Genomic DNA, 27955 nt, shown 5'->3' with positions numbered 1-27955 from the left:
GCTCAAAAAATAACCCAACAACCCCAAAGCCCCACAACAAACTGGCCAGTCACTGGTTACTTCTAATTAAAAACTACATTTTCACTTCTGATTGTGATTTTGGCAGCAGGAGTAGTGGAGGATACTTCTGGCCTAACTCTTCTGCTTAACAGAGTTGGGGTGATTGGAGCACTTGAGGAGATGGGGAAATGTACTACAGGAAAATATTAACAAATCATGGAATCACAGAATAGTGGAGGTTTGAATGGATCTCTGAGGATCATCTAATCCAATTTCCCTGCTAAAGCAGGGTCATCTGGAACAGACTGCCCAAGATCACAATGTCCAGATGGGTTTTGGATCTCTCTAGAGAAGGAGATTCCACAGCCTCTTTGGGCACCCCGGTCCACTGCTCTGTCACTTTTAAAGGAAAGAAGTTTTTGCCTACATTTAGGTGGAGCTTCTTGTGTTCCAATTTGTGCCCACTGTCCCTTATTTTTTCACTGGGAACCACTGAAAAAGGTCTGCCTCCATCCTCCTGACCCCCATACTTTCATCTGTAGGACCACAGAATCATTTTGGTTGGAGAAGACCAACCATCCAGTCTAACCATCAAGCCAAGATAATGATAAGCACTGAGAAGATCCCCTCCCAGTTTGCTCTTCTCCAGGCTAAACAGCTCCAGCTCTCTCAGCCTTTCCTCCTTGCAGAGATGAGCAGTGATTTGTTATGCCAGACACCATAGTGGGACACTTAAAGTACTTTAGCTGGAGAAATGGCACACAGGCAACATGTGCCTCTCCAGCTGGGCTTGCAACACAGGAAGGCATGTACGTGCAGCCAGGGCACACAGCTTGAATATGGACATTCCATCTTGCCTTTACTGCCTGACTCACACTGTGATCTGCAGTGAGTCCCTCGTGGCTCTCAGCTCTGCAGTGCAGCCGGCAACATTTCCTACCCTAAAAACTGGTGGGTTTTGTGGCTCTGTTTCTTAACATCTGCCAAGTGCTTTTAGCTGAGAGTATAAAATTTCCTGGAGAAATAAATGTAAAACTGAGGTACTGTTTTGTGATTTTGGTTTGGGGTTTTTTTTAAGCCTTTTCTCAATTTGTCTTTCTTTATGTTATTCAGAACAGCAAATGGTTAAAGTCTTGCAAATAACAATAATTCTTCACTGTGCCATGTGCCAACTACTCTAGGCAGATAGTCAAAAAATATCACATTGGTTTTAATCAAAGCCCTGAGGATGCTGACAAATTATCAAAGATGGAGAGAGAGAAAATTGAAATCTGCCACTTTGTTGTTTCTTTGACATGTTGCTAATTAACAGATGGAGGAAAAATGAGGAAGTGCTGTCTGAATGGGTCATTTCAGTGCTAAAATTGAGGGAAAAAGCAAACAAACAAACAAAGACCAACCTATCTCTTACCTTATTTCGTGTCTGGGTCTGCCCAATCAGGATGAGAGCGTTGGAGGAGATGATGGATAGGCAGAAGTTGATAAGAATGACCGAGCGCTCTGAGCGAATGTACCTGCAGCAAGAGAAGAGGAGGAGGAGGAGGGAGAGCCATCCTGTTACAACTTGCATTAAGTTACTTCTCAAAAGCATCAACCAGGTACAGGTTTCATTGGGCCAGGCTCTACAGAAGGCCATGATAAAGAGTTTGCCCATTTCCTGCTGATCTTGTATGTTAAACAGACAAGAACAAGGCAAAAGGAAGAAGGAGAGCTTGGGTTTCAGTGCTCAGACCACAGATTTCTCCATCCCTCAAGGCTGGAGTTATGAGCACGAGTCAACAGTCTAAGGGCCAGGTGGTCCCCAGCCTGAGTCGCTCCAAACACTGTAGAGTGCTGCAAATCTTCTTCAGCTCTGTTTGATTAAAAGGGGACTTGAAAAGGAGCTTGAAAGGAAACATACAGGCAACACATGGAAAGATTCCCAAATAAGAAGAGCCACAGACATGCTGGCAATGAAAGCAGATTACAGACGCATGCACCTTCACAACAAAGTGTTTGCAATTCAGCATTCCCCTTCAGTTAACCTAACAACCCATCCTGAAGTGAGAAGTATTTGTGGCTTTTGGAGAGCTTTAACACTCCTTAAAAACTAGGCCAAATATATAACTACAGTTGTGGGATTGGGACATAAGAGATCCAAGTTAGGAAGCTGTTGCCTTCAGCACCTAGCAGGAGCAAGCTATTTGTCATTTCTGATTTGTGATGTGCAGCACAGCACCAAATTGCTGCTGAGCTATGTGCACAGCTGTTAATTCAAACCACTGGCTACAGAGGAGTTTTTTGAGTTTTGGGGGTTGTTTTGTTTTTTTGAAGGCACTTTAATGGACCTAATAAAATTGAAAGGGAACTGGAAAAATGCAAATCCTCAAGGGTTGACCCAGGACTTAACCCTACCAACCCTCATACACATGAATAATCTCCATGATTTGGCAAGAGTCCTGCATGAACACTAAATGAGTGAAGAGTAGATGCTGATGCTCCCAGAAATTAGAAACATCTATTAATCAATGAGCTCATCCCTAGAGGCTAATGCAGATTTATTTCCCATATTCCAGCACATCAACTATATATACGCTAGGAGTTTGATTTCTTTAACTAATTTCAACAAGAGTGAGTTGGTTGTGCTTTGGCTGGTTTTAAGTTCTGAATAGGTGCGCAGGTCAAGTTTGCTGCATGTGTGTGTGTGTGCTCTGCCAACAGTAAAGATGTACTTTAAACCTACTGAAGGCTGCAAAACTGTTTTTGACTTCCCTCTGATTTCTACCTTTAGATGAACATGAGGCTGAGGATATGATTTCCTGGATACAAAAATGTCACTGATGTAAAGTAGGTTGAACATAGACTGTTGGAAATGTGGTTCAAAGGCAGTCCTCCCTGAAACACACCCACCCCAGAACAGAATACAAAATTTAGGCTTCCAGTTCAGCTAGAAACTGGGTTGACTGGCTGCAAAATGACTCTCCGGTTCTTTTCATGGTCAGTCTGACTGAGGTCAATGGAATGGTGTGCATCACCTGGATCCTATTCCATTTGTGCCTGGAAGGTAGTGAGCCATCAATCTACCCATGTTTTGATTGTATGAACTAAAACATCGAGCCTCTGGTCAGCAGCTTCGAGGGGATAGAAAAGGAGTTTTGGACTCTGTCCTAGTGGGAATGAGATGTAATAAATCTGTGTAATAACACTGTGATCCAACTGGCATTAGTGTGAGCTTCAAAAGTCTCCTTTGGTCAAAAAAAGGTAAGATATGAGTTAAACATAAACACAGTCTGTATGCGAGTGTAAGAGAAGATAATTTAGATGTCCTCATATTTTTGCCCCTACTTAAACAAGCCTCTCCTTTCTCATTGCTTCCCTTCATGCACTGAGAGTCCATCCTATTCCCCAGATTCCTGAATCTCCAAAAAACAAGGCATGGGCTGGCAACATGTAAAATTGCAGAATCAGAATGATTTAGATAGGGGAAAAACATCTCGAGTCCTCAGTTCAATGCTCTGCCCAGACGGGACAGAACAGAACAGAAAAGCCACTGTCTCTGTTGAACGACTTGCTGCACTGCCTAACTGCTCTTGTGGTGAGCCATTACTTTTCTTTATATCCTCCTGGATTTATTCCTGCTGCAGCTAGTGCCTCTATACCTTCAATGTACACCTCTGCAAGCTGTTTTACTTCTTCATGACCCCTCCTTAACTGCCTCCTGTTCTCTAAACTAGCCAAGCCTTTTGCCCTTTGCCTCCTTTTGCATCATAATCTCCAGCTCCCTAGCCCTCCACTGGAGTTGCTCCACTGTGCTGACATGTCTTGTACTGTAGGAGCCCAATATTTGGCACATATTTTCCAGATGTGGCCTGAAAAGTGTCAAGTACAGGGGAATAATTGATTCCCTTGACTCACTGGCTGTATTCTTGCCTATTCACCCCACATCCTGATAAAGCTTCAAACTATGATCACAACCCTTTAAGCCTGCATGAATTCCATTCAAGTCACCTGAGAAGTCCCTGACCTAGTGCACAGTTCCTTGGTCTGCAGACAAAGGAGCTATGTGAGACAGTGTTAAAGGCCTTGGTAATGTCAAAATATGCAACAACTACTTCTCTCCACTGTCCATGCAAGCAGTCATCCCACCACAAAAGGGAAAATGGGTCACTCAGGCACAATCTGCACTAAATCAATCTGTGCTATCTATTCCAGATAGCTGTCTAGTGCATTTTGCCAGGAAATAATCTTTTAAACTACTTGCTCCTTAATCTTCCCTGGGGCTGTGAGTAAGGTGACCATCCACTTGCTCTCTGGATTTTTCTCCTTGCCCTTTTTAAAGATGAATCTGTCTTTTGCCTTCTTCCAGACATCAGAAACCTTCCCAGGTGGTAGAGAGTAGTTTCACAGCAACCAACATCAGGCACCTCCCTCAACATTCTTGATGCATCCCAGTCAGTCTCATGTACTTGCAAATGTCCAACTTACACAGTCCTCAGCTCCCTCTTCCTCAACAGTGGGTAGTATCTTCTGCTACCAGGAACAGGAACTTTGGTGTCTGGGAGTAAACCTTGCCAGTGGAACAATGCAATGAAGGCACTGAGTACCTTCCCATTTTTTACTTCACTCCTCATTAGGCCACTTGCCCCATTCAACACTAGGCCAACACTTTCTCAGGTAATCCTTTGGTGCTGATGTATGTACAGAAACCCTTCTTGAAGACTTTCACATGTGTTACCAGTTTCAAAAGCAGCTGAAGTCTGACCTTCCTAATTTAATCCTGCATTCCTTGGAAATGTTTCCATTGTCATCCTCAGTAGCCTGACCTTGCTACCAAACAATTGCATGCTATGTTTCAGCTCAATCCAAAGTTCCCCAGTATGCTAAGATGACCTCCTGCCATGCTTGCTTTTTTCCTTCTGTTTCCTATTCTCCAGTGCAGGATGCTCCATGAAAAAAATCACTATTTCTATCCATACTCTATATAACTATAGAATCATTAAGGTTGGAAAAGACCTCAAAGATCATCAAATTCAACTGCCAACCCAACTACAACCACAAAACCATGTCCCATATCTATATGTTTTCTGAACACCTCCAGGGATGGTGATTCCATCACTTCCCAGGGCAGACTGTTCCAATGTCTGACCACTCTTTCAGTAAAGAATTTTTTTTTTACCTTCGATCTGAACTTGCCCTGATACAACTTGAGGCCATTTCCTCTGGTCCTGTTGCTAGTTAGTTAAGAGAAGAGACCAACACCCACCTGACTCCAACTTCAGGTAGTTGTAGAAAGCAATAAAGTTTACACTCAGCCTTCTCTTCTCCAGATTAAACAACCCCAGCTCCCTCAGCCCCTCCTCAGGAGACACGTTTTCCAGACCCTCAGGCCAAAGGAGTCAGGAACTCATATCAGAGAGGGAAAAAGCACAGAAATTGATGAGTTTTGCTTGAGGAAAGATCTCCAGTAAAGGCAGAGATACTCTAGGGTGCTGTCTCACTGCTCCCTGAATGCTGTACCACAGTCACCAACTCACTGCTCTGCTCTGGGTCCTGCAGGGTGTGGGGAAGCTCTGTGCACATTGAAACAGGTGGAGAAGGTGGAAAAACCCTACAGTCTGTCACTCTGTCCCCATTACTCTCCCTTCTCCTTACCAAACACTAAGTCACTACTGCTTCATCACTGTGTACATGCATCCTTCTCCAGTCACTGACTTGCAGTCACTTACTCATTCCTACTACCTCCCATCGGAGCCACCAAGTGCCTCAGCATCTCTGGCAAAGCAGAGCTTCTGGGTTTGAAGCAAGTGTTAAAAGCCCCTTGAGAGCTCATTGACAACCACTAGATCAATCCCCAGGCTTCGATGGGCAGGGAGTGAGAAAAGCTCACGCTGCTACAGCTAGATAGCACTCACCCAGCTGCCACCAGTGATAAAGCTCTGCTGTGCCCCACATGCTGATGGGCTGGTGGAAGAGCTATTCAATAGCAACCATCGATCTTTTTGCTATGGAAAGGTCACTGACTCTGAGGCTGTTGAACTGCAATGAGTTCAGGGATGGAAAACACACTGGGGCACTCCCAAAAACATCACTGTGTCAAGAAGTGCTGGAAAGTAAAACTAAGAGAATTGCAGTACTAAGTCATTTAATCTGTTCTGACCCTTAATAGTTCCTTCTCTCCCCAGTTTTTCATTTTCATGTCAGTTGTCAAGAGGAAACATCATTTTTTCATTCAATTCCCCCTCTTTTTCCCCATGGGTGGTAGAGCACGTGGCCCACACACAGATCCTGTCTCCAGCTGTGACCCAGCACAGCCACTGCCGAGCTGTAACAAGGTCACATCACTTCTATGGCCCACTGTGTCACTGACCTCTCTGTTGAGACTGTTAATAAGGCCAGAGATGCACCATCTGCAGCAGAGTTTTTGCAGCCATCTGTCTACTGGGAACTGGAGTGAGTCCACCAACAGGCCACCAACAGCCGTCAAACAGAAACAACGTCCAGTTTCCAGCGATGCTGTGCCAAGTTGGCTGTGTCTGAAGTGATCACTTGCATCAAAAAGCTCGTGCCACTCGTTCATACCGATGGCTTAGGAGGTGCCACTAAGACGTAACCATTATTTGGGGGTTCTGAATGGGAAATGGAGGGTAAATTAATTTCCTCTCTAATATGCAGCCATCAGCTGGGATCAGCTCCTTTTTTCTGTCAACCCCCTTTTTTTTACCATGTTCCCTTCCTTTTTTTCTCACCCCTCCCCACCCTTTCTTTCTGCTTCCCATGTATAAACAAACCCTAGCTGGGCAAAATTCTGGGAAAGATTCCAGATTGTCAGCCTCAGTGAGCTTATTCATCAGAAGTGTTTCATACTCAAGCTGAGTCTATGTATGCATGCTCCAGATGCCTTTGTCCTGAAGTCTGAATGGGAAATTTCCCAGCCAAAGCCCTCTAAAACAGCTGAGCTCTCGTGAGTGCTATGCGCAGAAGATCATGCAGCTAGAGCAGGGGGAATCATAAAATCACAGAATGATTTGGGTTGGTCATCTAGTCCAACCTCCCTTGCAGTCAGCAGGGACATCCCCAACTAGATCAGGTTTATCAGTGTCCCATCAAGCTTGACCTTGTTGTCTCCAGGGATGAGGCCTCCATCACTTCCCTAGGCACCTTGTTCCAGTGTTCCACCACCCTCACAGAAAAGAAGTTTTTAGTAATGTTCAATCTAAACCTATCCTTTTCTAGTTTCAAACCATTGCCCCTTGTCCTAGTGACACATGCTGTTGCACATAGTTGCTCTCCAGCTCTTTTGAAGGAGTTTCTCCCCTGCATGGTAAAAAAGAACCATTTTGTAACTGCTCCTATATTTTAGCAACAACGGCTGGAGTAGTACTGCTGACTCCACTTCTAAGCACTCCTGCAGCTGTTGTCGATCAGACTATATAACATCTAGGGCAAAACAAAGTAAGAGCCAGAAGATAACGCTGACTTGAAAGTGATGTTCCTGAGACCATTAATAGGACAGCACATTCATGTCCAGCAGCTATGCCTAAAATAAAAAGGACACATGGAGCGCTCAGGGCTCAGCCACAGGAATGTTGTGAAGTTTAGAAAACATGAAAACATGATCTACAGAGAAGAAATGAAGCAAACTCAGAACACCATAGAGAACTTTCTAGAGATCACTTGATCATGCTTTACAGATATTTACACAAAGAGACCGAGGATAGAGAGTCCTTTAATCAAGATATAGCTGGTCTCAGGATCACTTGGAAATGCATGTCCATCCTTGGCTAGCTCAGAAATGGCCATTCAAGCCTCCCATAAACATGTCCAGCCTCCCGCACCCCACCTCACGCTGATCATTTTGGGCATAGGCATAAACATAAAAGCTGGAATGAGAAATTAAGAAGAGGGTACTTTAAACAGGGCAGGTAATTAACTTTAATGTCCTCAATAACAGTAAATATTGAGGGGCACATTACTCCTGGAAGAAAATACATCCTGTTATTCCAAATGATTCTGGCAGGCTCCAAACTGATTTGACCTCATGCCTGAACTTGGGTTTCTGTTCCTGAACTTGTTTCTGATAGGAAAGAGAGAGTGAGGCATAAATTGCTTCCTCTTTAATCTTCTATCCTAACTTTCCACTTGATCCTGACACCAGTGACACCAGTAAGTCACCTACCAGCGCTGCTCATTGCTGCCCAGCCTGAGGAAAAGCAGGAGAGGACAAGGACTTGAGCACATCCAATGATACCCCAGGCACGGAAAAACCTGAGTTCTAGATAAATGTTATTATGATCAGTCTTCAGCTCGCAGAACTTGCCATAATTAACCAGCCACTATGCACTGTCACAGTATCAACAAAACAAAAAAAAGGGTGCATTTTTGCTCATTTTTCTTACTCTCTTATTTCCTTCCTCTGTCAAAGGGTAGAAGAAGTTATCTCAATTCACCACCCTGAATTTACTCTTTCCTTCCTATGAAGAAGAATCACTTGACAAAATAAGAGCCTCAAGCAGATTCCTTCTCCCAAAAGGGTCACCAGTAATATCCAACCAGTATATTCTCTGGAGCCGCTCCATATCAGTTTGACTCTCATTCATTTGATTCTGATTGTCTTTGTTTTATTTAGTTTAGAGTCATGAAGCTCTCTGTGTGTTTGCCATGGATTTAGGAGAGGCATGGTTCCTGTAGAACAAACTCAGACCTTGTGCAATGTAGTATGTGGGGAGGGGAGAACTCCTTGCACATCCAGGGTCCTCCAGTTTATGCAGTCCACACAAACATATCTACCAGGGTCACAAGCCAATGTGAAACTTCATTCATTAAAACTCATTACAGAATCACTTCGGCCTCTGTAAAGAATAAAATTTAAGGTTGCACCTGACCTGAGCTCTCTGCAATGGGAATGTACTGAGGAATCCCATATGCAGCTGAAGCTAAAGGCAAAATGCAGCTAAGAGGTCGGAGAGTTATTTAGACCATGCAGTTTATCATCCTTAAGCTCCTGAAAAGCGCTGTCAGTTCTTCAGGCCAGATGTTTTCATAACGGGTCGTGGATGTTTTGATGTTATCAAAGACCCATCTGGGAATAGGTTGAAGCACTTCTGCCTGACAGGAGGCAGTGTGTGTCCACCTCCCTGTGAACAAGGTTTCCTGGGGTGTTTGAAGGCATCTAAACCAGCACGCGGCTTTTGAAAACGGAACAATGTGACTCCATGGGGTCGTGGCACTCATTTCACTGCACTAATTTCTCTGGCACTAAAAGGAAAGAATAATGCCAGCTAAGCCACCATGATGGCTTTTTTGCAGAACCCACCAAACAGTTCTTCCTCAGACACCAGACACCCAAAATAGGAGAACAAAACCTCCAGGATCCTGGCAGGTCAAGAGACAGTTAGGTTCCCCAACAAGAAGAGTAGAGAATGAAAGCCATACCTCCAAACTGAGACATAAATGATAATCAACAGCAAAAGTGTCAGCGATGATACTCCACAGCCTACAATTAACGTGACAGAGGGGACCAGCACCTTTTCCATGTTCTGAAAGAGAGAAAGTAAGAGATTAAAACCAAAAAGAAAACCAAACTCTATCAGCTTAATTTTCATGGCAAGTACTTTCCTCCTAGCTGTCTGTCACCTTACTGGACCTTCATGCTGAATTGTGCATACAAATAAAGAGAAAGGAAGACAAGGATCTATTTCTGATTGACCCAGCCTTGGTTTAGACCTTCTTCTGCACCAGTGTTAAGTCTGACTAACAACTCTGATATCCGTGGTGAGGCAGGTGTGTAAAATGTGTGGACTGCATGAAGAGGATCAGTCCCTCCATATCCAGTGTAAAACTATGGAGATAATTAATGAGGGAACGGCAGAAGGCAGTGCCTACACCAGAACAATCACAAATGAGCTCTTCTGGGAATGGCAGCAATGAAGGCTGGAGGATGAAAAGAAGGTGAAAAATCTTCCACCAGCTACAAACATCCATCTCTAAAAGCAGGAGATGAAGCAAGGAAAGGGGAAAAAAAATCCAAGATGTATAATCCTCCCAAGGGACTCAGCCTCCACTTGTACTATCCATCATTTTGTTACTCCTACACTATTACAAAAAGGATTTCTTCATATGCAGGGGGCCTTACTGGAAAATATGACATGGAATGGTACTTTCCTGTCTGAACACAAAAGATCTGCTGATTATCACCTCTTGCAACATCAAGAACAAACACACATGCTATAACCTCTCCTAATCTAGTTCTCTGCATCACAGGGACTAACTGTGCCACTAGCCAACATATGCCAAACTAACATCACTAAACTCCCCCTCTTCTCAGCTTAGAGGGAGGATCTGGATCCCACTTGGTTTTTCCTGCTGCAGGCTTTTTCTCTGGCATGTTTCTCATTTCCACATCAATGATCTCTGCTGGCGTGAAGGCAGAGAAGCAGAGAGCCACCATGCAGCAGACACATGAGAACCTTCTATTCAGAATGATTAGGCAGAATGCAGAGGTATGGGAGCACAGTTAAAGTTGTCATTAGGTTGGCATATTATCCATACCTGTAGCTACAGCCATGGAGATGACATAGTAAGGCATTACCACAGAGGGAGGAAAAAAAAAGGCAATTACACATGAAATTTGGAATGGAACAGGGAGTTCTCTAAGGACTTTTCTACACCACTTTGTTGGCAGGCATGAGGCTGCTCAACCTGAAAATCCCTCATCAGTAGGACTCCAGGAAGCTGAGGCTAAGGTGTGTCAGTTCCAATCTACTGAGCCCTCTGCAATGCAAAAAATATTAGGAAGGCTCAACACTGTGCTCACCTGGAGTTTGGCCAGCAAAACATGTGGGCAAAGCAAGCATGTGTCCATTGAGTCAAGGCCCACCGTCAGTAGAGTTATAATCCTCAGAGCCCATCAGGATGAAGAATCAAACCACCCCACTGCACAGAATTCTGAGCTGAATTGTCCCTGAAATCTGGAGGACTTGGGAAGAATTCCTTTACTTGCATATTTTCACCAAGGGCACCTCTCACATTTGGAATCTCATCTGGGGGGGAATTAATGAGGAGCAAAGCTCTCACCAGACACTGAAGTGAAGCCCACAGGACCTATTGGCAAGGTTGGCACAAGAGCTTAAGGGATATGAGACAGAATTTAGTGACACATTCAGTGGCTTGAATGACCAAGTGACATATAGACCCAAAGGAGTACAGGTTGAATGAGGGATCTTTACTGGATGCAGGCCAGCAGCAGACTGGAAGCCAAATGGCACTGCAGTGTGGTGCAATGTCCCCTCCCTACTGACCACCTTAGCTCTGATATGTCACTACCCCTGTGTGCCTGTACTTGAGTTTACTCAATGAGAAAGCAGGCTTACAACTCTCCAGATCTACACCATAGATACATACAAAGGGTTTGGATCCTGATTCTAATTCAACTTGTTGAAGTGATGGAACTGGACTTCAGGCAACACCTTAGTTCTTTAAACTACCAATAGCTGTGCAGAAACTGCAAGAATAACATGGTGATGAGCCTCATAAATCCATCCAGCAAGGTCCTACATCTTCCTTAAACTAGAGCTTCCCAAAATACTCCCAGAAAATGTTTCAGCTCACATGTGGATTCCCCTTGTAAAGTCCTACCAAGACTTGGATCACTGGCATTTTTTTGACATAGAATCACAGAATCATAGAATGTTTAGGGTTGCAAGGGACCTTTAAAGGTCATCTATTCTGACTCCTCTGCAGTCTGTAGGGACATCTTCAACATGAGCAAGTTGATCAGAGCCCAGTCCACCCTGACCTGAGATGGTTCCAGGGATAGGGGTTCTACCACCTCTCTGGGCAACCTGGACAAGTGTTTCATCATCCTCACAGTAAAAACTTCATTAGATCCAGTCTAAATCTCCCTCTTTTAGTTTAAAACCATCACCTCTTGTCCTGCCACAACAGGCCCTGCTGAAAAGATTGTCCTCGTCTTTCCTATAAGCCTGCTTTAAGTACTGAAAGGCCACAACAACAACAACAAAAATCAACTGGTATGACTGTATTCCCACTCTGGGAATTCACTCCTGCCAAATATTTGTGGAGGCTTAGAAGCATTTATTTTTTTTGGAGGTAAACATAAAGAAATTTCAATGAAAATATCAACATTTTGTTTCATCTTCCATCAAACAAAACTGAAATTGGACATATTCCAGAAACTGCAAGTGCTGCAATATCACATCCTGCTCCTTATAAACTGAAACGTGATGGGAACTGAAGCCTCTCATTTAATCAGGCACTGGGGTAGGATATGGGAGAGAGAACTACATTAGGAGGAAGTGCTTCACAATAAGTATAGCGAAATACTGGAATAGGTTGCCCAGAGATGTGGTTGAGGTCCCATCCCTGGGGGCATTCAAGGTCAAACATAATGGGCCCCTGAGAAACCTAATCTAGTTAAAGATGTCCCTGCTCACTGCAGGGGCGTTGAACAACATAACTAGAGTGTCTCTTCCCACCCAATGCATTCTATGATTCTAATCTACAGTATGAAGACACAGTTTCTCCCCTTTTTTTACCCTCTCTCAGGACCCATGTAAGCAACACCCTTGTCCCACCTCAGAGATTCATGGCCCTGATAAATACACTGTGAAGCACCAGCTACTCAGACACAGATTGTTGTTTGCTTTCCTGCTCCAAAGCTCATTCTCAACCCTTTTTCTCTCCCTGCTCCCCCCTTACGGCAATCTGAGTTCACATTGTACAAATGGTGGCCTGGGATGAGCATCGATTGTGACATTTGATTTAAGTAGGTCTCATTTCACTGACTTTTCATGGGTAACTGGATAAAAGTGGGGGAGGAGCTCCATTAAAGCAAAAAAAGCCTGACATATAACTCATTCCCAAACCATCCGAGAGTAACTGAAGATAGAGAGCTTGGATATTAAGAGACAAGCAGACTACATTCCTGTATCTCCACCACAGTAACCCTAAATCCCCTCCCTCCCACACCATCTCTGGCACCTCTCTACACCCAGAAACCTCATGTTCTGTCACTGTCCTCCCTATCCTCTTTCCCACATCACTCATAATTGCCTTCTAGATCCTCCATCAGCTAAGTAAAAGGTTGCATGTTGTGGACCATCCTTGGTCAGATGGTTGCTCACTGAAAAGAAAGTCGTTGCACAAACAATGATGGGCTAAATGGAAGCCAGACGTGTGAGTAAGAGCTGGTGTCTATCTGCAGCCCTTCCCTCAAAAACAGATCCTGCTCTGCACCTTCTTCATTGTCCTCCAGCCAAACTTTCACAAAATTCATGCCCAGCAGAGGGATTTTTGCTGTGGAGATGCTGTAAAGCTCATTCCTTCATCACTAGACCTGATGGGTTTGCAGTTGGCATCGCAATGGTGGATAACAACAAAAAACACTGGCTGCAATAAGAGCAGGAGGTCACTCCTTTGGGAATAATAAATCCTACATGCTTAGCCCATGTAGCTTAGGATTCTGCCTTCTTTCTTCATCATTGAGGTTTCTCTCTCCTCCTAATTCCCCCTCCCCCACTTCTTCCCTTTAGCAAAAGAGGCATCATTTGTTTTATTGCTTCTGACTAATTAAACCCTCTGACAGAAGGTGGTCAGATCTGACCCTTGCAAGGGAAATTTCCTTGGAGTAGAGCAAGGAGAGAAAACAAGGTTGGTTTATAAAGAAATAGTGATACCAAGAGAAAACCAGCAAGACAGTGCCAAGGTAAGCGAGAAATGAGTTCTAGGGGAGAGTCCCAGCTGCACAACCAAGGAGTAAACTGGTTGTCTGCAAAAGTAAGGATAGGAGAACAGGATCTCCACCTGACTGGACTGGTGCTGGTCCCATTTAGCCTGTTCCTCACCATGTCTGCTGAGGAGTGTTATCCAGAAGCATCATGAAACACAGATGAAGCTGTGGCAGTTGAGAGCTGGGAAGAAAAGCTTTTCCTGGACCTAGCAGGAACAGAGCAGGTTGTTCCGAGTCGCAGGTTCTGCAATTCTGTCACCAAGCATGACAAGGGAGGAGAGAAGCAATCAATGACATCAGCCGGGATGGAAATAACGAGTGCCACTGCCCGGGGCTGCTTGCTGTCCTACCACCTCGGCGCTCTGCCTAGCAGGGCAGAAGGACACTCCTCCTTTTCTTTACAATCTCACTCTGCTTCCATCTTTTCGATTTCCTTCTCTTTCTCCTGATTTTTTTCCTCTCTTTTGTCTTCTCTCCTCCCTTCCTTTGGCCATTTTCCATGACATGTTCTCCCTTTTCTTCTTGCTCGTAAGGCATCTCTCCAGCCCTCCCCTCTTTACAGTTTCTGCATTTCTCTCTTTCCTTCTATTGCTTTCTGCAGAGCACTCTGAAAAGTGACTTCATTCGAGTCATGCTTGTTCCATTACCCAGCTCTGGCTCCAGGGTCAAACAGGCTCCAATTAGAACAAAGTATTTCTTAATGCCATGCAGTTTGCCTGAGACCTTACAAGCAAGCTGTTCTTTCTGCTTTTTTCCATCCTTGATACCACGAAAATCTGAACAAAGTCTTTATAGGTACAGTATCATACCAATAAAGCCACCAAAAAAAAAAACAACCCCAAACAACCCATTTATTTTGGTTTCTAATTAAACACAGGCATATGAGTTTGGAATTTGGGATGCTGGGATTTGTTTGTTTTTAGGAATGTGTTATTCACAATGGTTGCCTGGAGCCTGGCTTCATGAACATTTGAAATTAAAGACTCAGGAAGACAGAGGATTACAGGTTGCAAGGGACATCTAGAGTTTTCTAATGTAATTCACTGCTTGGAACAAGACTACCACAGAATAGAGCCACAGAATTGTTTCAGCTGGAAAAGACCTTTGAGATCATCAAGTCCAACCATGATTTAACTACCAAGTCTGATGCCAAACCATGTCCCCTGGCACCACATCTCTGCATCTTTGAAACACCTCCAGGGACAAGGAATCAATCACCTCTCTGGAGAGTCAATTCTAGTATTTCAGAAATCTTTCAGTGAATAATTCCATGGTTCTATGAATCTCCCAAGATGCCATGGATTTGCCATGGATTTGCCATTGGAATGGGCTGCCCAGGGAGGTGGTTGAGTCGCCATCCAGTTGCCCTGGGGGTGTTCAAGAAGAGAGTGGATGAGGCACTTAGTGCCATGGTCTAGATGATTGGATAGGACTGGGCGATAGGTTGGACTGGATGGTCTTGGAGGTCTCTTCCAACCTGGTTGATTCTATGCATTTTGTGTTTTTTTTTTTCCCTTGTTAAATCATCAGGCGCATGTGAGAGGAGTTTGGTTTTACAATGTTTGTAACTGTCCCTCTGATAGCTGTAGGTTGTTATTAGGTGCCTCTCATATTCATCTTTGCAAGATTAAGCAGGTCTAGATCTGTCTACCTCTTCTCACAGGTCATGAGCTCAAAGCAACAAGATTCATTCCTATCTTCTGAAAAATAACTGGACCAGGTAGGTGTGATATACTCCAAGAATTTCTCAGGAGCTATTTTACTGCCCACAGGCTTGTCACAATTCTTGAGAAGTTTTTAAGCCACATTGCATCGATTTTGTTGCTGATTGGACAACCCTTGTCAAAGCAGAGAGCTGGCTGTAGAAATTGCTGGGAAATCATGTTTTTATCAGCACATAGAAAAGTGAGCAGCTTTCTAAAGATGAACAAGATGTCAGTGCTGCAAGAAAACATCTGAGGAGGGTTCAATGACCAAGAGTTGAACGTGCTCTTGTGATATGCCAGGAAAAAAAAAAATCCTGATTCTTTTTTTTTAATTTCAATCCTCATTCAATTAGATTCTGGGTTTGGCATTCAGGCTTTTAGTATATACACAGTGGTATGGCAAAACAGCAGTCTACACCAGTACAACCACTGTGCAAAAGGACAGCAGCCACCCCAAAGGGCAGCAATCTCCAGCACTATAAACTATCTTCTAGGGACTTTGATAATGAGTGATGTTATGATGCACTCGGCTGGGTGAGAACCAGGCTCTTGACACAGCTCAGCTTATGTATGTGCTCACCTCCAGGACTCTGCAGCACTAAGAGAAGCCTTGCACTTGCCCACAGAAGAAGTATATGCAAAGCACTTATGAAGAAGACCCAAGAATAAGCAGACGTTGTTCATACCCCATTGTAACCCTACCCTGGTCTCCTGACCATCACGAAATGCTCAATGAAAGGAGCAAGGATGTCCAGCATGGAGATCATTTAGTGGAATCATTAATAAACAATCTTTTCCTAATTGATTTCATCAACCTGCCATCCTCCCCAGCTCAGCTCATGTTGTTGTGAGATGGAGCCAGAGAACTGCTGTCTCGTTTTGCTTCCTTTGTATCATAACTACAAGCTTCTTGTGTCAAAGCTAATAGCCACCCATTACCAGGAACACATTTGTGGAGCAGAGGGTCCCTTTTAAGTAATTTGGCCAGCCTAACAGGCAATTCTGTGTAATTACAGCACACAAAAATCACCCAGAGAGACAACTTAACGTGCTACTATTTATTAATAATTGCCAATTCTTCACTCGGTCTTGAGTCTGCTCTCAAGGTTCAACGTGGTAAGCTGAGTTTACTAAACAACTTTGGTGAAGCTTTCAAGGCACAGGAGTGGTCATTAAGTTGCTTGTTAATAGGAAACATCAGGATAATTTCCTTCAGGGTGTTGGGGAATGAGGGGAATTAATGGTACCCCATGTCTACCTACCAGTCATCAATGCCATGTTCAGCTTGTGTACCAGACTGCATTGTCATGCCATCATTTCCAGTGCTGACATCAATGATGGATGGATCAGGCTCATATCATCTCTAAAGACCACTCTTCTCTTACCCAGTCAGCTGTTCCCAAACATTTTCACTACAAAATCCCAGAACTATAGAACCTCTAAACCTTGTCCCTCAGCACATCTACACGGCCCTTAAATCCTTCCAGGGATGGTGACTCCATCACTGCCCTGGGCAGCCTGTTCCAGGGCTTGACAACTCTCTTGGACAGGAAATTGTTTCCACACCTCCCCTGGTACAACCTGAGGCCATTTTCTCTTGTCCAACTACTTGTTACTTGGGAGATCATACTTCACCTTGTTGCAGCCTCCTTCAGATTCAGAGAGCAATAAAGTCTTCCCTCAGCCTTCTCCTCTCCAAGCTAAACAATCCCAGTTCCCTCAGGTGCTCCTCAAAAGGCTTGTTCTCTAGACTCTTCATCAACTTCATTGCCCTTCTCTGGACATGCCTCAGCATCTCAATATCCTTCTTGTAGTGAGGACCCAAAACCAAACCCAGTGTTCCAGAAGCAGCTTCTCAAGGACTGGGTACAGACAGACAGTAACTTCCCTGGTCCTGCTGGCTGTACTTTTGCTGATTCAAGCCAGCATGCTGGTAGCCTTCTTGGCTACCTGAGCATACTGTTGTCTCCTGTTTAGCCAGCTGTCAACCAACATTGATAGGTCATTTTCCACTAGGCAGTTTCCAACCACTCTGCCCCAAGCCTGGAGCATTCATGGTGTTGTGACCCAAGTGCAGGACCTGGCACTTGGCCTTGTGGAAACTCATTCCACTGGCCTTGGCTCACTGATCCAGTCTGTCCAGGTCCCTCTGTAGAGCCTCCCTACCCTCACGCTTTGCTAATGTGGTGTCATCTGCAGACTTACTGAGGATGCCTTGATCGATCTCCTCAATCAGATCTTTGATAAAGAAAACAGGCTCTAGTAATGAACTCTGAGTAACATCACTTGTGATCTCCCATTAACTGGATTTAACTATGCTATTTAAAATACCCTATGCTTTATTCTCTCCCATTTCCCACTGAACTTTGCTTGGCCAAGCTTCTGCAGTCCCTACTCAGTGAGCTTCTGATAAGTAGCCATGAGCCACTTCACATCTCTCTTCAAGCTGTGGTTTGGGAACCAGCATGTTGACCAAAGTGCCTGCAAGAGAGTAGAGCTGGGGTCTATTCCCAGCTTGCCCACAGGTCAACTGTGTACATGTGGCTCCATCATTTAAGGCAAAGTTTTGAAAGTCCTCTCAGAAGACCTGCTTTAGATTGCAAATGCTGGTCTTAACTTGTCAGGAGCCTGTTTTGACCCCTTGGAAATGGAAGATAACAATCCTGCCCTCCATCTCTCTTCCAAAGCTTAATTCAGCTTAGATTTCTGTTATGTGTAAATGCCTTAGGGGTTTCTCGGGGCTATGTCAGAACAATCAAGCACCAGCATCTCATTCTCTGCAATATTAACATGGGGAGGTGTGGAAGGGAGAGAGGAGAGAGCTTTGGGCTTAACTCTTTGTGAGCTGTCCAGATAGAGTGACTGGGGTTTAATTCTTTGCTTTTCAGGCATATCATGAGACTTGCTCTGTTCCAGACTTTCCCTTTAAAGCATATTAAAGTGAAAATAAAACCATTTTCCACAATACATGCTCCTTCCTTCTGACACAAGTGTAAGAGGCACCACAGCAAGCATCACATTTACATTGCTTTTAAACACATCCAGGGATGGTCACATTCATACAAACTCTCAGTTCTAAACAGAGAGGTTTTGTCCATACTGCCTAGAGAAGCATTCATGGACCATGCCATCCCCGCTACACCACAGATGGGCATTGTTGGTTGGCATAGGAGCTTTATGGCAATTAAACAGTAGGGACAATTCCAGGATAGTGCTGAAGTCTGGTCTGCTATGGAATTATTATCACTGTTGTTGTTATTACTATTATTATTACTACTAATAATAATAAACTGTGTGCCAGAAGTGTACTCTTCTGGCTAAAAAGGCCAGTGATATCCTGGGCTGCATTAAGAAGAGCATGACCAGCAGGTTGAGGGAGATTCTCTTCACTCTGCCCTTCCCTCGTGAGGCCATATCTGGTGTACTGAGTCCAGCTGTGGCTCCCCAGATCGAGAGGGACAGGGGACTACTGGAGAGATGATGAGGGGTCTGGAGCATTTCTGTGAGGAGAAAGGTTGAGAGAGCCTGGAGAAGAGCAGACTGAGAGGGGATTTGCTCAATGCTGATCGATAACTAAAGGGTGGGGGGGCAAGAGTACTGGGCCAGACTCTTTTCAGTGCTGTCCAGTGACAGGACAAAGGACAACAGGTACAAACTGGAACATGGGAAGGTCTACCTAAACATATGGAAGAATTTTCCTCTGCAGGTACTGGAGCTGCACAGTGAGGCTGTGGAGTCCCCTTCTCTGGAAAGACTAAAAATCCCACATGGACGCATTCCTTTGCAACCTGCTGTGATCCTGCCTTACCAGGTGGTTGGACTAGATGACCTCCAGAGTTCCTTTTTAAGCTCTACAATTCTGTGATTCTGTGATTCACTACCATGACAATGATTATTTTATATTATGGACATATGCTCCAACAACATCAGATACAAACTCAGTTGGACTCCATGATCCTAGAGGTCTTCTCCAAACAAAATGATTCAATGATTCTATGATATTAAAAAGGAGCCTTCTTCACTGCTCTTTTCTGTCTGAGATTGCCCCTTCTGTGTACACACAAAAGATAATTAATTTCAAGTCCATAAGTGATTTGCAAACTGCTTTTTTGCAAATCCACCCTGCCTCATCTCTAGCAGCTTCACCGCAGCAGTGCAGAGCACCTTGCATGGAAATGTGGTAAGATTTACGCACAGTTAAAATAAAACAACTCCATGGCAGACTGGAAATGGAAAATGAGAGCAGAATCCAGACTGTGTTTATCCTGATTTAAGCAGTGTTTTGGTTCCATGCCAGGTGACAGCATTTCACCAAATTATTCCAAAACAGCCTGCTGTTTGTTTTACTCTATCAGTGGTGTGCTGGAGAGTGATGCCAGGCCAGCAGCTCTCCCCACAGCACGGGCAACACTTGCCTTGCCCATGCCCACTCATCCTGCCCTTTGGAGATATCCAACTGAGGAATGAATTATAGACTCATAAAATCATTATGGTTGGAAAAGATTTCTAAGACCATCAACCACTAACCCCACACTACCACGCTCACTAAACCATGTCTACACATTTTTTTAACACCTCCAGGGAAGATGACTCCACCCTGTGGGGTGGGTGGGAACACTCAAGGTCACACAGCCTGGAGGAAGACTCCTGCCAAAGATGCTCACATCATCCTTCTGACTACCATCATGGAGAACAAACACCTTCCCTTTCCCCTCCTGACATCCTTGCCCTCTGAAGACCAGTCCTAAACAAAAAGCTTTATCCAAAGCACAAGCCATGTATGCTAGAAAAGCCACCCTTAAAATATCTCTTTAACCATGCCTTATTTCAGTCCCTTTACTTATTACTTGCAAATGTGGTTCCTCTCCTGGAGGAATCTTCTCCTTTCAGGTTGGATGTTAGGAAATATTTCTCCCAGAAAGTGTTGTCAGGCATTGGAACAGGATGCCTCAGAGGGAATGGAGTCACCATCCCTGAAGGTATTTGAAAGACACGTGGATGTGGTGCTGAAGGACATAGTTTAGTGTTAGTAGCCTTACCAGTAGTGATAAGATTGTGAGGTCCAGCAAGTGGTTGGACTTGATGATCTCAAAGGTTTCTTCCAACCTTAACAGTTCTATGACTCCGTGATTATATGACACAGGTAAACATTCCCAAAAGAAGTGATAGAAGATCTCTGCACTAGCAATGGCTCCTGACACAAAATAAGGTTGAATCAACAACCTTAAAGTAAAAGATGTCTCCAGATGATTATCAGCTTTCAGGGGCTCATTGGCTAGACCCTGCCCCTGCGGAGGAGATGAAGGGATATCAGCTATTTAGCAAATGCTCTTATGATGATTATGAGAGCTTTATTCCTGCTGCAATCTAAAGAACCCATGGGATTCAGCCTGCTCCACCCACCCAGTGTAACATGAATCTGGTTACTCTGAAGTCACTGGTGTTAATTCCTCCACATGGAACAATGATCTCAAAGTGGCACTCAGGGAATCAGCTTCTAGCTCTGATGCCCACCTCATTCACAGCCAAGGGACTGAGAAATAGAAGTGTAACAGCCCCTGAATTTATAACTGTACCAAGTTGATATAAACAAGATCAAAACTGGCCCCAGTAGTAGGATATTCCCACCTGGGGAACTGGTGACATGATTGTCATATTTAAAAGAGCAAAAAGAACAATTTGTCATGAAAAATGAAAGCGTTGTCTGGCTTGTGGGAAAAGAGCAGAGTCATTTTGCTTTCACAGATTCATTGGATAGATTCTGTATATCCTCCTGGTTAGCAGGATAGATAGATAGCTAGCGAGCAGTTGAGCTGCAGACATGGGTTTAATCAGCCATTATCAGGCACAGCATAATCCCAGTGTCTTTATTAGACAGTCCTAACACTTAAAGGGAAGTTTAAAGCTCAAATACTCATAATTACAAGTCTGACATTTGTTTTCCCATGCATAATGTACACTTTTGCTTAAAGACTGCCATTACTGCCAAAACTTTGCCAGTAGATGTGTCCACTCAGATATTCATAGACAGCAGAAGTATGAAGGGCACAAGCCTTTCAGAAACTGATTCCATTTCAGTTTAAATGGGTAGACATTTGCTATTTAAAAAAAAAAAACAAACCCCTTAATTTTCATGTTTCACTCCATGGCAGTTCAAGAGCAACTTATGCCTTTAGGCAAGGCATACCAGGGCTCAGCGGTGAAGCAGCTAAAAAGGGCCCTGCCAGGGAGACAAGTGCAGAATGATATAAGAAAGACATGTAATGCTCAGCAGTTCCACTGGCTCTTCAAACACAACATACTTAGCCCTAGAAGTGCTTTGAAAAGGAAGATAATCTCATTTAGCACTAATGCTCTGACTCCCACCCTGATGAGCCCATGAAACCCAGCCTCCATCACCCACTTGTTACCATTTTCAAATGAGCACCTTTGTGATGTCTCCCACGCCATCCTCTGCCTTGGGAGAAGCTCCCCAAAACACTTAGAAACACTTAGAAAGCTATCCAGTGCTCTTGCTTTAAACTTTCTTTCGTAAAACCCTGCTTGGTGCAATGCCTACAAAGCAAGCCTGGCAGCAGCAGATGTGCCACGACTTACTGCGGATCGCGATGACTAATGCCCTCGCGCTGTTTACATGTGCCCCCGCACCCGCCTCTACCCAAGCATCCTTCTACTTCAGCTGGAAATTTCAGCTGTATTTCACTGGGGTTGGGATGGTATTCATAGAATCATAGAATTGTTTTGGTTGGAAAAGACCCCTAATGTCACCGAGTCCAACCATCAACCTAAGGTCACCATGGCCATTAAACCATGTCCACATGTTTCTTGAGCACCTCCAGGGATGGTGACTCCACCACCTCCCTGGGTAGCCTATTCCAATGCCTGTAAAAACAATTGTTCTTAATAGCCAACCTCAACCTTCTCTGGCACAATTTCAGGACAGGTTGAAGTTGTTCTCCACAGCTAAAGCCTCCTGGGTGATGTGATAGTCCAAATAGCATGTTATAAACACAAACTATCAATGGACCAACAGCTCCAGCTGAATATGAAAAGCAGGCAAAGTGGTATTCTCAACTGTGGAAAACCAAAACTCACCAGTGCTTCCCCACCTGCTCCATCCTGCTACTACACCATCCATCAACACCTCTGCTACAGTTGCATGGCAAGAAGCAGGCACAAAGGGGATCCAATATACAAAATTACAGACAAGAGTGCTGGAAAAGACCTCACGAGCTCGGCTCACCCATTTGACTGCCTCAAAGCCACTAAAACTAGCCCCAGCTTCTTCAAGAAAACCTTCACTGAAGGCTCACAGTGCTTCACTATCACAGAATCACTAAGAATCACAGAATCACTGTGGTTGGAAAAGACTTTCAAGATCATCAAGTCCAACTGTTATCTAACTCTACCGTGGCCACAGCTACACCATATCTTTGAGCACCTTATGCAGATAGCTTTTGCATATATGCAGCAATGGCAGATTCAACCACTTTCCTGGGCAGCCTGTAAATTATCCCTGGAACTGGAAGCTTTTCCCTTGTGTCTAAATTAAATATGTCACACTGCAACCTGGATCCAGCCCTCAGCAAACACAGAAAGCAGATTACTCCCTTTCCACAACTACCTTCTATCCATCTGAACACTATTATCCTCTTTCCCTTCAGTCTTTTTTCCTTGAGAAAAAGAGTCAAACCATCTCACCTCCACTCACCAGCAGTATGGAGCTACAACACCAAATGTCTCTGACACATCATCTTCTCCCACACGCATAATCACAGACTCCCACGCTCGCATACCATACCAGTCATCCTGCTTGAACACACAGCAAGAGCATCCCAGAGAGGTACCACTCACCCCCTTTCTTCACATTTCTGGACCTTAGTAGCTCAAATCTGCATGCATTGAGTCTGAGAGCTGCTTTCCAAGTTGTTAGGAAAGGGGAAAGTGGGAATTGGGAAGACTCTAGTGTCCTGGCTTAAATCCACACCTCCTTTAACAGAGCAGTAAGCTGTGGCTGGGTAATAGGGCAGCTGTCACACTTGCTAAGCTGCCTTCATGGCAACAAGCCATTAAGCACTGCAGCTCAAAATAAGCACCAAACCCCTCAGGAACACTTGGACACGCAGCATCCCAGACACGTGCGGCGAGCCTTTAATTTCGGCTGAAGAGAAGGGGACTAACCTCAGCCCTGCTCTGCTCCTGGGGTCACTTAGTTAATGCCAGTGCTGCTGTTGCCTTTACACCGAAGGGTGAATTTGGTTTGGTATTACTCACGCTGAAGCACTGAATCTCACAACGGTTTTAAGCTCCCAGCCACTTGATTATGTTCTTCTCCCACGTCCCCTTTCAGATGAAGAGATACAGGGTGATGCAGCATTTGCCTGCAGAAGAGTCACTGCCAGGGCTGTGCGGAGCTGGCTGGCTCCAGCTCGTGGGGGAAGAGAGCTGCAGACCCACGCTGCTGCAATCCCACAGCCTGGAGTCTTGTCATGAGTTAAAGACCTGAGTGAATCCACAAGCATGGAGCAGAAACTCAGCAGAAGAAATCTGTCAGCTGGGAATATCTCCTGAGCTACCCGCTGGATCTGCAGAGAGCCAGGAAGGAGGTGGCATGCTGGATCACTGCTTATTATGCTGAGCCAAATCCTCCCATTACTATCTTGTGTGCTACCTGTCGTCTTTTAAGAAATTCAAGTGTTGTCTCTCCTAGAAACACAGAACTGAAAGGGATTTCCTATCACACTTGTCTCTTATTTCTTGCCTAGATATGTTCATTTATTATGAATCACTTATTTGATGATAGGAATCTCTTTTTAGATATAACCAACCCAGGGCTCTCCTGCTTCCTGGCACCTGGAAAACATCACAAGCTCTATCAGTAAAAAAAAAACAAACAACAGAAATCATCTGCATGTTGACTCTGAGTCCTCTCCAAACTCAGATGAGGTTTAGTCCAAACTGACAATAGGAACAGGTTGCCCAGAACGTGTTTACACAGCACTTGGGGCTTTGGTTTAACAGCCATGGTGGTGTTAGGTTGACAGGTGGACTGGATGAACTTAGAGCTCTTTTCCAACCAAAACAATCCTATGATCTATGACTCTGTGATGGAACAGAGTTGCAATTCAGATCCCTCCGCTAAGAATCATAGAATCTTGAAATCATAGAATCAAACAATCATTTTGGCTGGAAAACACCTCCAAGATAATGCCACTTCAAGAAGCCACACATAAAAGATGATGCAGTACTTCTAAGATCAAGCTAGTCTGCGAATTGCCCCATTTGGCCACCTGAGAGTATCACAGGTCCTCTCTACTTTCTAATCATATTATCAAAGAGAGTGGGAGGGGGCAGCTGTCTGCCCAGCTGGTTCATACCCTGTCTTCATGCTATCAATGCCTGCTGAAACTCAGGGGGACGATATGGGTTTATTGAAAAGAGCATCCCTGCTGAGCAAAGCAAAGCCAAGCTTGTGATTTGCAGAATCACAGCCTGCTCCTACAGGCTGCCACAGACCTCGGGGAAAGACACCCCTGAGAAAACACTGCAGCTGCTCCTGCTGTGGAGCAGGAGATGGGCAAAACCCAGAAATCCCCAAAAATACTTACACCATAACCTTCCTTAATCTCAATATAAAGCTCTCCTGAGATGAACAGGAGTCCAGCTGGAGTGTCCCTCTCCATATGCAGGACGAGTCCAGAGATAACAGCACAAATCCCCAGGAAATCTTAGGAAACATTTCCAGTTCAAGGGCTCCACAGCAAGAGGCACAATCAGATCCTGAGAGACACTCTACACACAGCAGCATCCCAGAGAGGGCAGGCTGATTGCAGGGAGAGGTGCCAACAGCACAAGCGCAGGAGATTTTCAGAGGATTTGGACCTGAAAAGCCCAAATGTTCTCAGCTCAGCAATGCTCACCCTGGCACAGCCCTTGCAGAGTCTCCTAATGCTCTGTCAGGAAAACGACAGCACCTGGAGCTTTCTGTAGCACCCTTCAGGCTTGAGGCACTGTGCAAATAGAGATGCACACGGCCTGGGATGTCACCTGCAAGGGTGCTGCAGCTGGAGAAAGGGAAGCTGAAAACAATGAAGTGATGAGCCCAAGGTCATAATTCCCCTTACAGGCACAGAAACAGCTCTGCTTAGACAACACACGCAGACACACCGCTCTAATAAACTCTTCCCTAGACCCCTTTCCAGACTGATGCCTCAAGGCTTTGAGATGGGCAAAACTGAACACTTCAGGAGAAAAGTCCAATTTTGAAATCAAAAGGTTAACTTCACAGCACAAGCAGCATGTTTCTGAACAAAACCTGAAAACAAATTCTCAAGGCATGCAGGAGGCTTTCTTCCTATCCAGACTCCAAATATCACGTGGTAAATGATGGTAGAACATAAACGTTAGAACATTCATCTACAAATAAAGTACTCCAGCCTTACTCTGGTCTTTAGTCAAGGACTTGTCAGTGCTAGGTTAATGACTGGCCTCAATGATCTTAAAGGTCTTTTTCAATCCAGGCAATTTGGTTATTCTGATACTTAAGTGAAATACAGCTACAATCTTCCATCAAGATGTTGTCAGAACTGTTATACTCTTACAAAATATTTTAATCCAATAACATCAACAATTTTTTTCCAGGGGAAAAGTGTGCTGCTGTAAAACCTGTGCAAGAAAGGTCCTATGGAACTTTGAGACCTTAAAATGATCCACCTTGTGTTTGCACACTCTCCATGAAGTACACAAACCTCCCATAGCACGGGACAATGTTTTCAGACGTAAGATCTTCAAGGTACAGCAAGTTCACAGCAGACCTGCATGTTGATTCCTTTCCCACAGCCTACACATCCCAGATGTGCACTGAAAGTCTACTTTCCATGCTTCATTATTTCTCCAGGATAAAAAGGATTTCTCCTTCTTTGCTGAACATACAACACTGGGAATCATAGCCTCACGGAACGGTTTGAGTTGGAAGGGACCTTAAAGGTTATCTTAGTTCCAACAATTAAAAAAGCTGCTTGCAACATCCATAGGGTTATGACTGCTCATTGTGTGTACTCACTGATTTGCCAGAAAGCTTCCAAGTCAGCTCTATGGCTTGCTGTGAGACACCCCACAGGTGCTGCACAATGCTTCCAGCTAATGGCTTGCCTGCCAGTAAACACCACTGCAGAGATGAGATGTTCTACAAATTCAGCACGGACATAACAAACTAAGCATCTACACAAGCTCTTGCAGCACCTTTCAAACTTCACTAACATTAGAAGAGAGATCAGAACTCAGATGCCTAATTCTGAACAGTATAGTAACTGCAGAAGAGGGGGAGAGAGAGAAAAAGTAGGTTTGTACAGTTATTATGGTCCTAAGTGCTGTAAGAACTAATCTTCAAAGCTTGACTGAATTTATAAAGCCCAATCAAGAGCTGGCACAATACAACAAGTTTGACAACACAAGTCAAACTCTAACAAGGCACCCAAAGAGTGAAAGGCTTTCCTGGGCATCCTCAGGCTTCTGCTTTCTTTCCTTCCCACCTCCAAAAAATTGCCAGGACTGCCAAGAAATGTTGAACAAGCAGCAACACAAGACTCTTACTCAGCCTGACCATGGTTTGCAAAGGGGTAGTTTGAACACGTGGCTCTGCAGTTCCTTTTTGCCTTTATTTCCTGACAGCAGGCATACCATGACAGCATATCAATACCATTGCCCTACCAAGCTAGAAATGGTATAAAACCAAGCCAAAAAGACAGAGTCAAAAAGCTTGTCTGTGTTCCTTAATTTAAGAGGTTTTAATCTTTTATGATGGTCAAACTGCAGTCATGCTGAACCAGGGCATGAGGCTGTTTCAGCAAAGTTGAAAAAGCAAAGTCCACAGAAAATGGGATGCAGAGAAAGAAACAGATTCCAGCTTGAGTTTTTAAGCTGGATCTGAAGAGATCTATCATAGTTTAAGATGTCTGTCTCAAAATTCAATTCAGAACACAGCACTTTCAACCCTCAGCATCATTTCAAGGAAAACTGCTTCATTTCCCCACCTCGTGAGCAACATCCAGGTACCAGCCTGGAGAAATTCTGTCCTTGGCAAGTTCCAAACAGATGCCAGGGCAGCAAAAGTCATAAGCTTTTCCTGGTTCTTTTTCACTGCAAAGAAGCTCTGCCCATACCAGGGTAGCAAATATTTCAAACTGCCAAGGCCAGAGACTCCAGAAGGGAGATTTATAGCAATAAATAATATTAATGACACAGGCGGACAGAGCTTCTTGTCCTGAGAGCTCCAAAGGCACATGAAAAACTGCACTAAAAATGTCACCACCACAGACACCAATGATGACAAGATGCCACCTCTGGGGAAGGGAAGCAACATGGACTTGTTCAGAATTATACTTATTCAAGAAACTAAGGGTGGTATCCTGATAATCTGCATGAGCAACGATCCACAGCACTGATGCATCAACAAAATCTGGTCTTTGTTTAGTGGGAGGGGGGCTGCAGAGATAGCCAAGCCCCATCTTTCCCCCAACTATGG

The 27955-nt window shown here is 44.4% G+C and overlaps 1 protein-coding gene across 14 annotated transcripts in view; it reads right to left on the bottom strand.

Moving 5' to 3' along the window:
• The window catches only part of ADGRB1 (adhesion G protein-coupled receptor B1), a 313454-nt gene that overhangs the window by 64841 nt on the left and 220658 nt on the right, over window positions 1-27955 (bottom strand). For 8 of the 14 annotated variants that reach the window (XM_064154394.1, XM_064154392.1, XM_064154395.1 and 5 more), the window contains 3 exons: window positions 9412-9515; window positions 8156-8251; window positions 1412-1514 (listed from right to left, as the gene is read on the bottom strand). In XM_064154394.1, coding sequence (XP_064010464.1) covers window positions 1412-1514; window positions 8156-8251; window positions 9412-9515 — 303 coding nt within the window. The remainder of the gene's footprint in view (window positions 1-1411; window positions 1515-8155; window positions 8252-9411; window positions 9516-27955) is intronic. The other 6 variants (XM_064154405.1, XM_064154396.1, XM_064154402.1 and 3 more) reach the window with 1 other exon arrangement.

The sequence above is a fragment of the Pogoniulus pusillus genome, chromosome 14, assembly GCF_015220805.1.
Source record: "Pogoniulus pusillus isolate bPogPus1 chromosome 14, bPogPus1.pri, whole genome shotgun sequence".
In the NCBI taxonomy this organism is placed as follows: domain Eukaryota; kingdom Metazoa; phylum Chordata; class Aves; order Piciformes; family Lybiidae; genus Pogoniulus; species Pogoniulus pusillus.
This window is presented reverse-complemented; position numbering and strand designations above follow the sequence as displayed.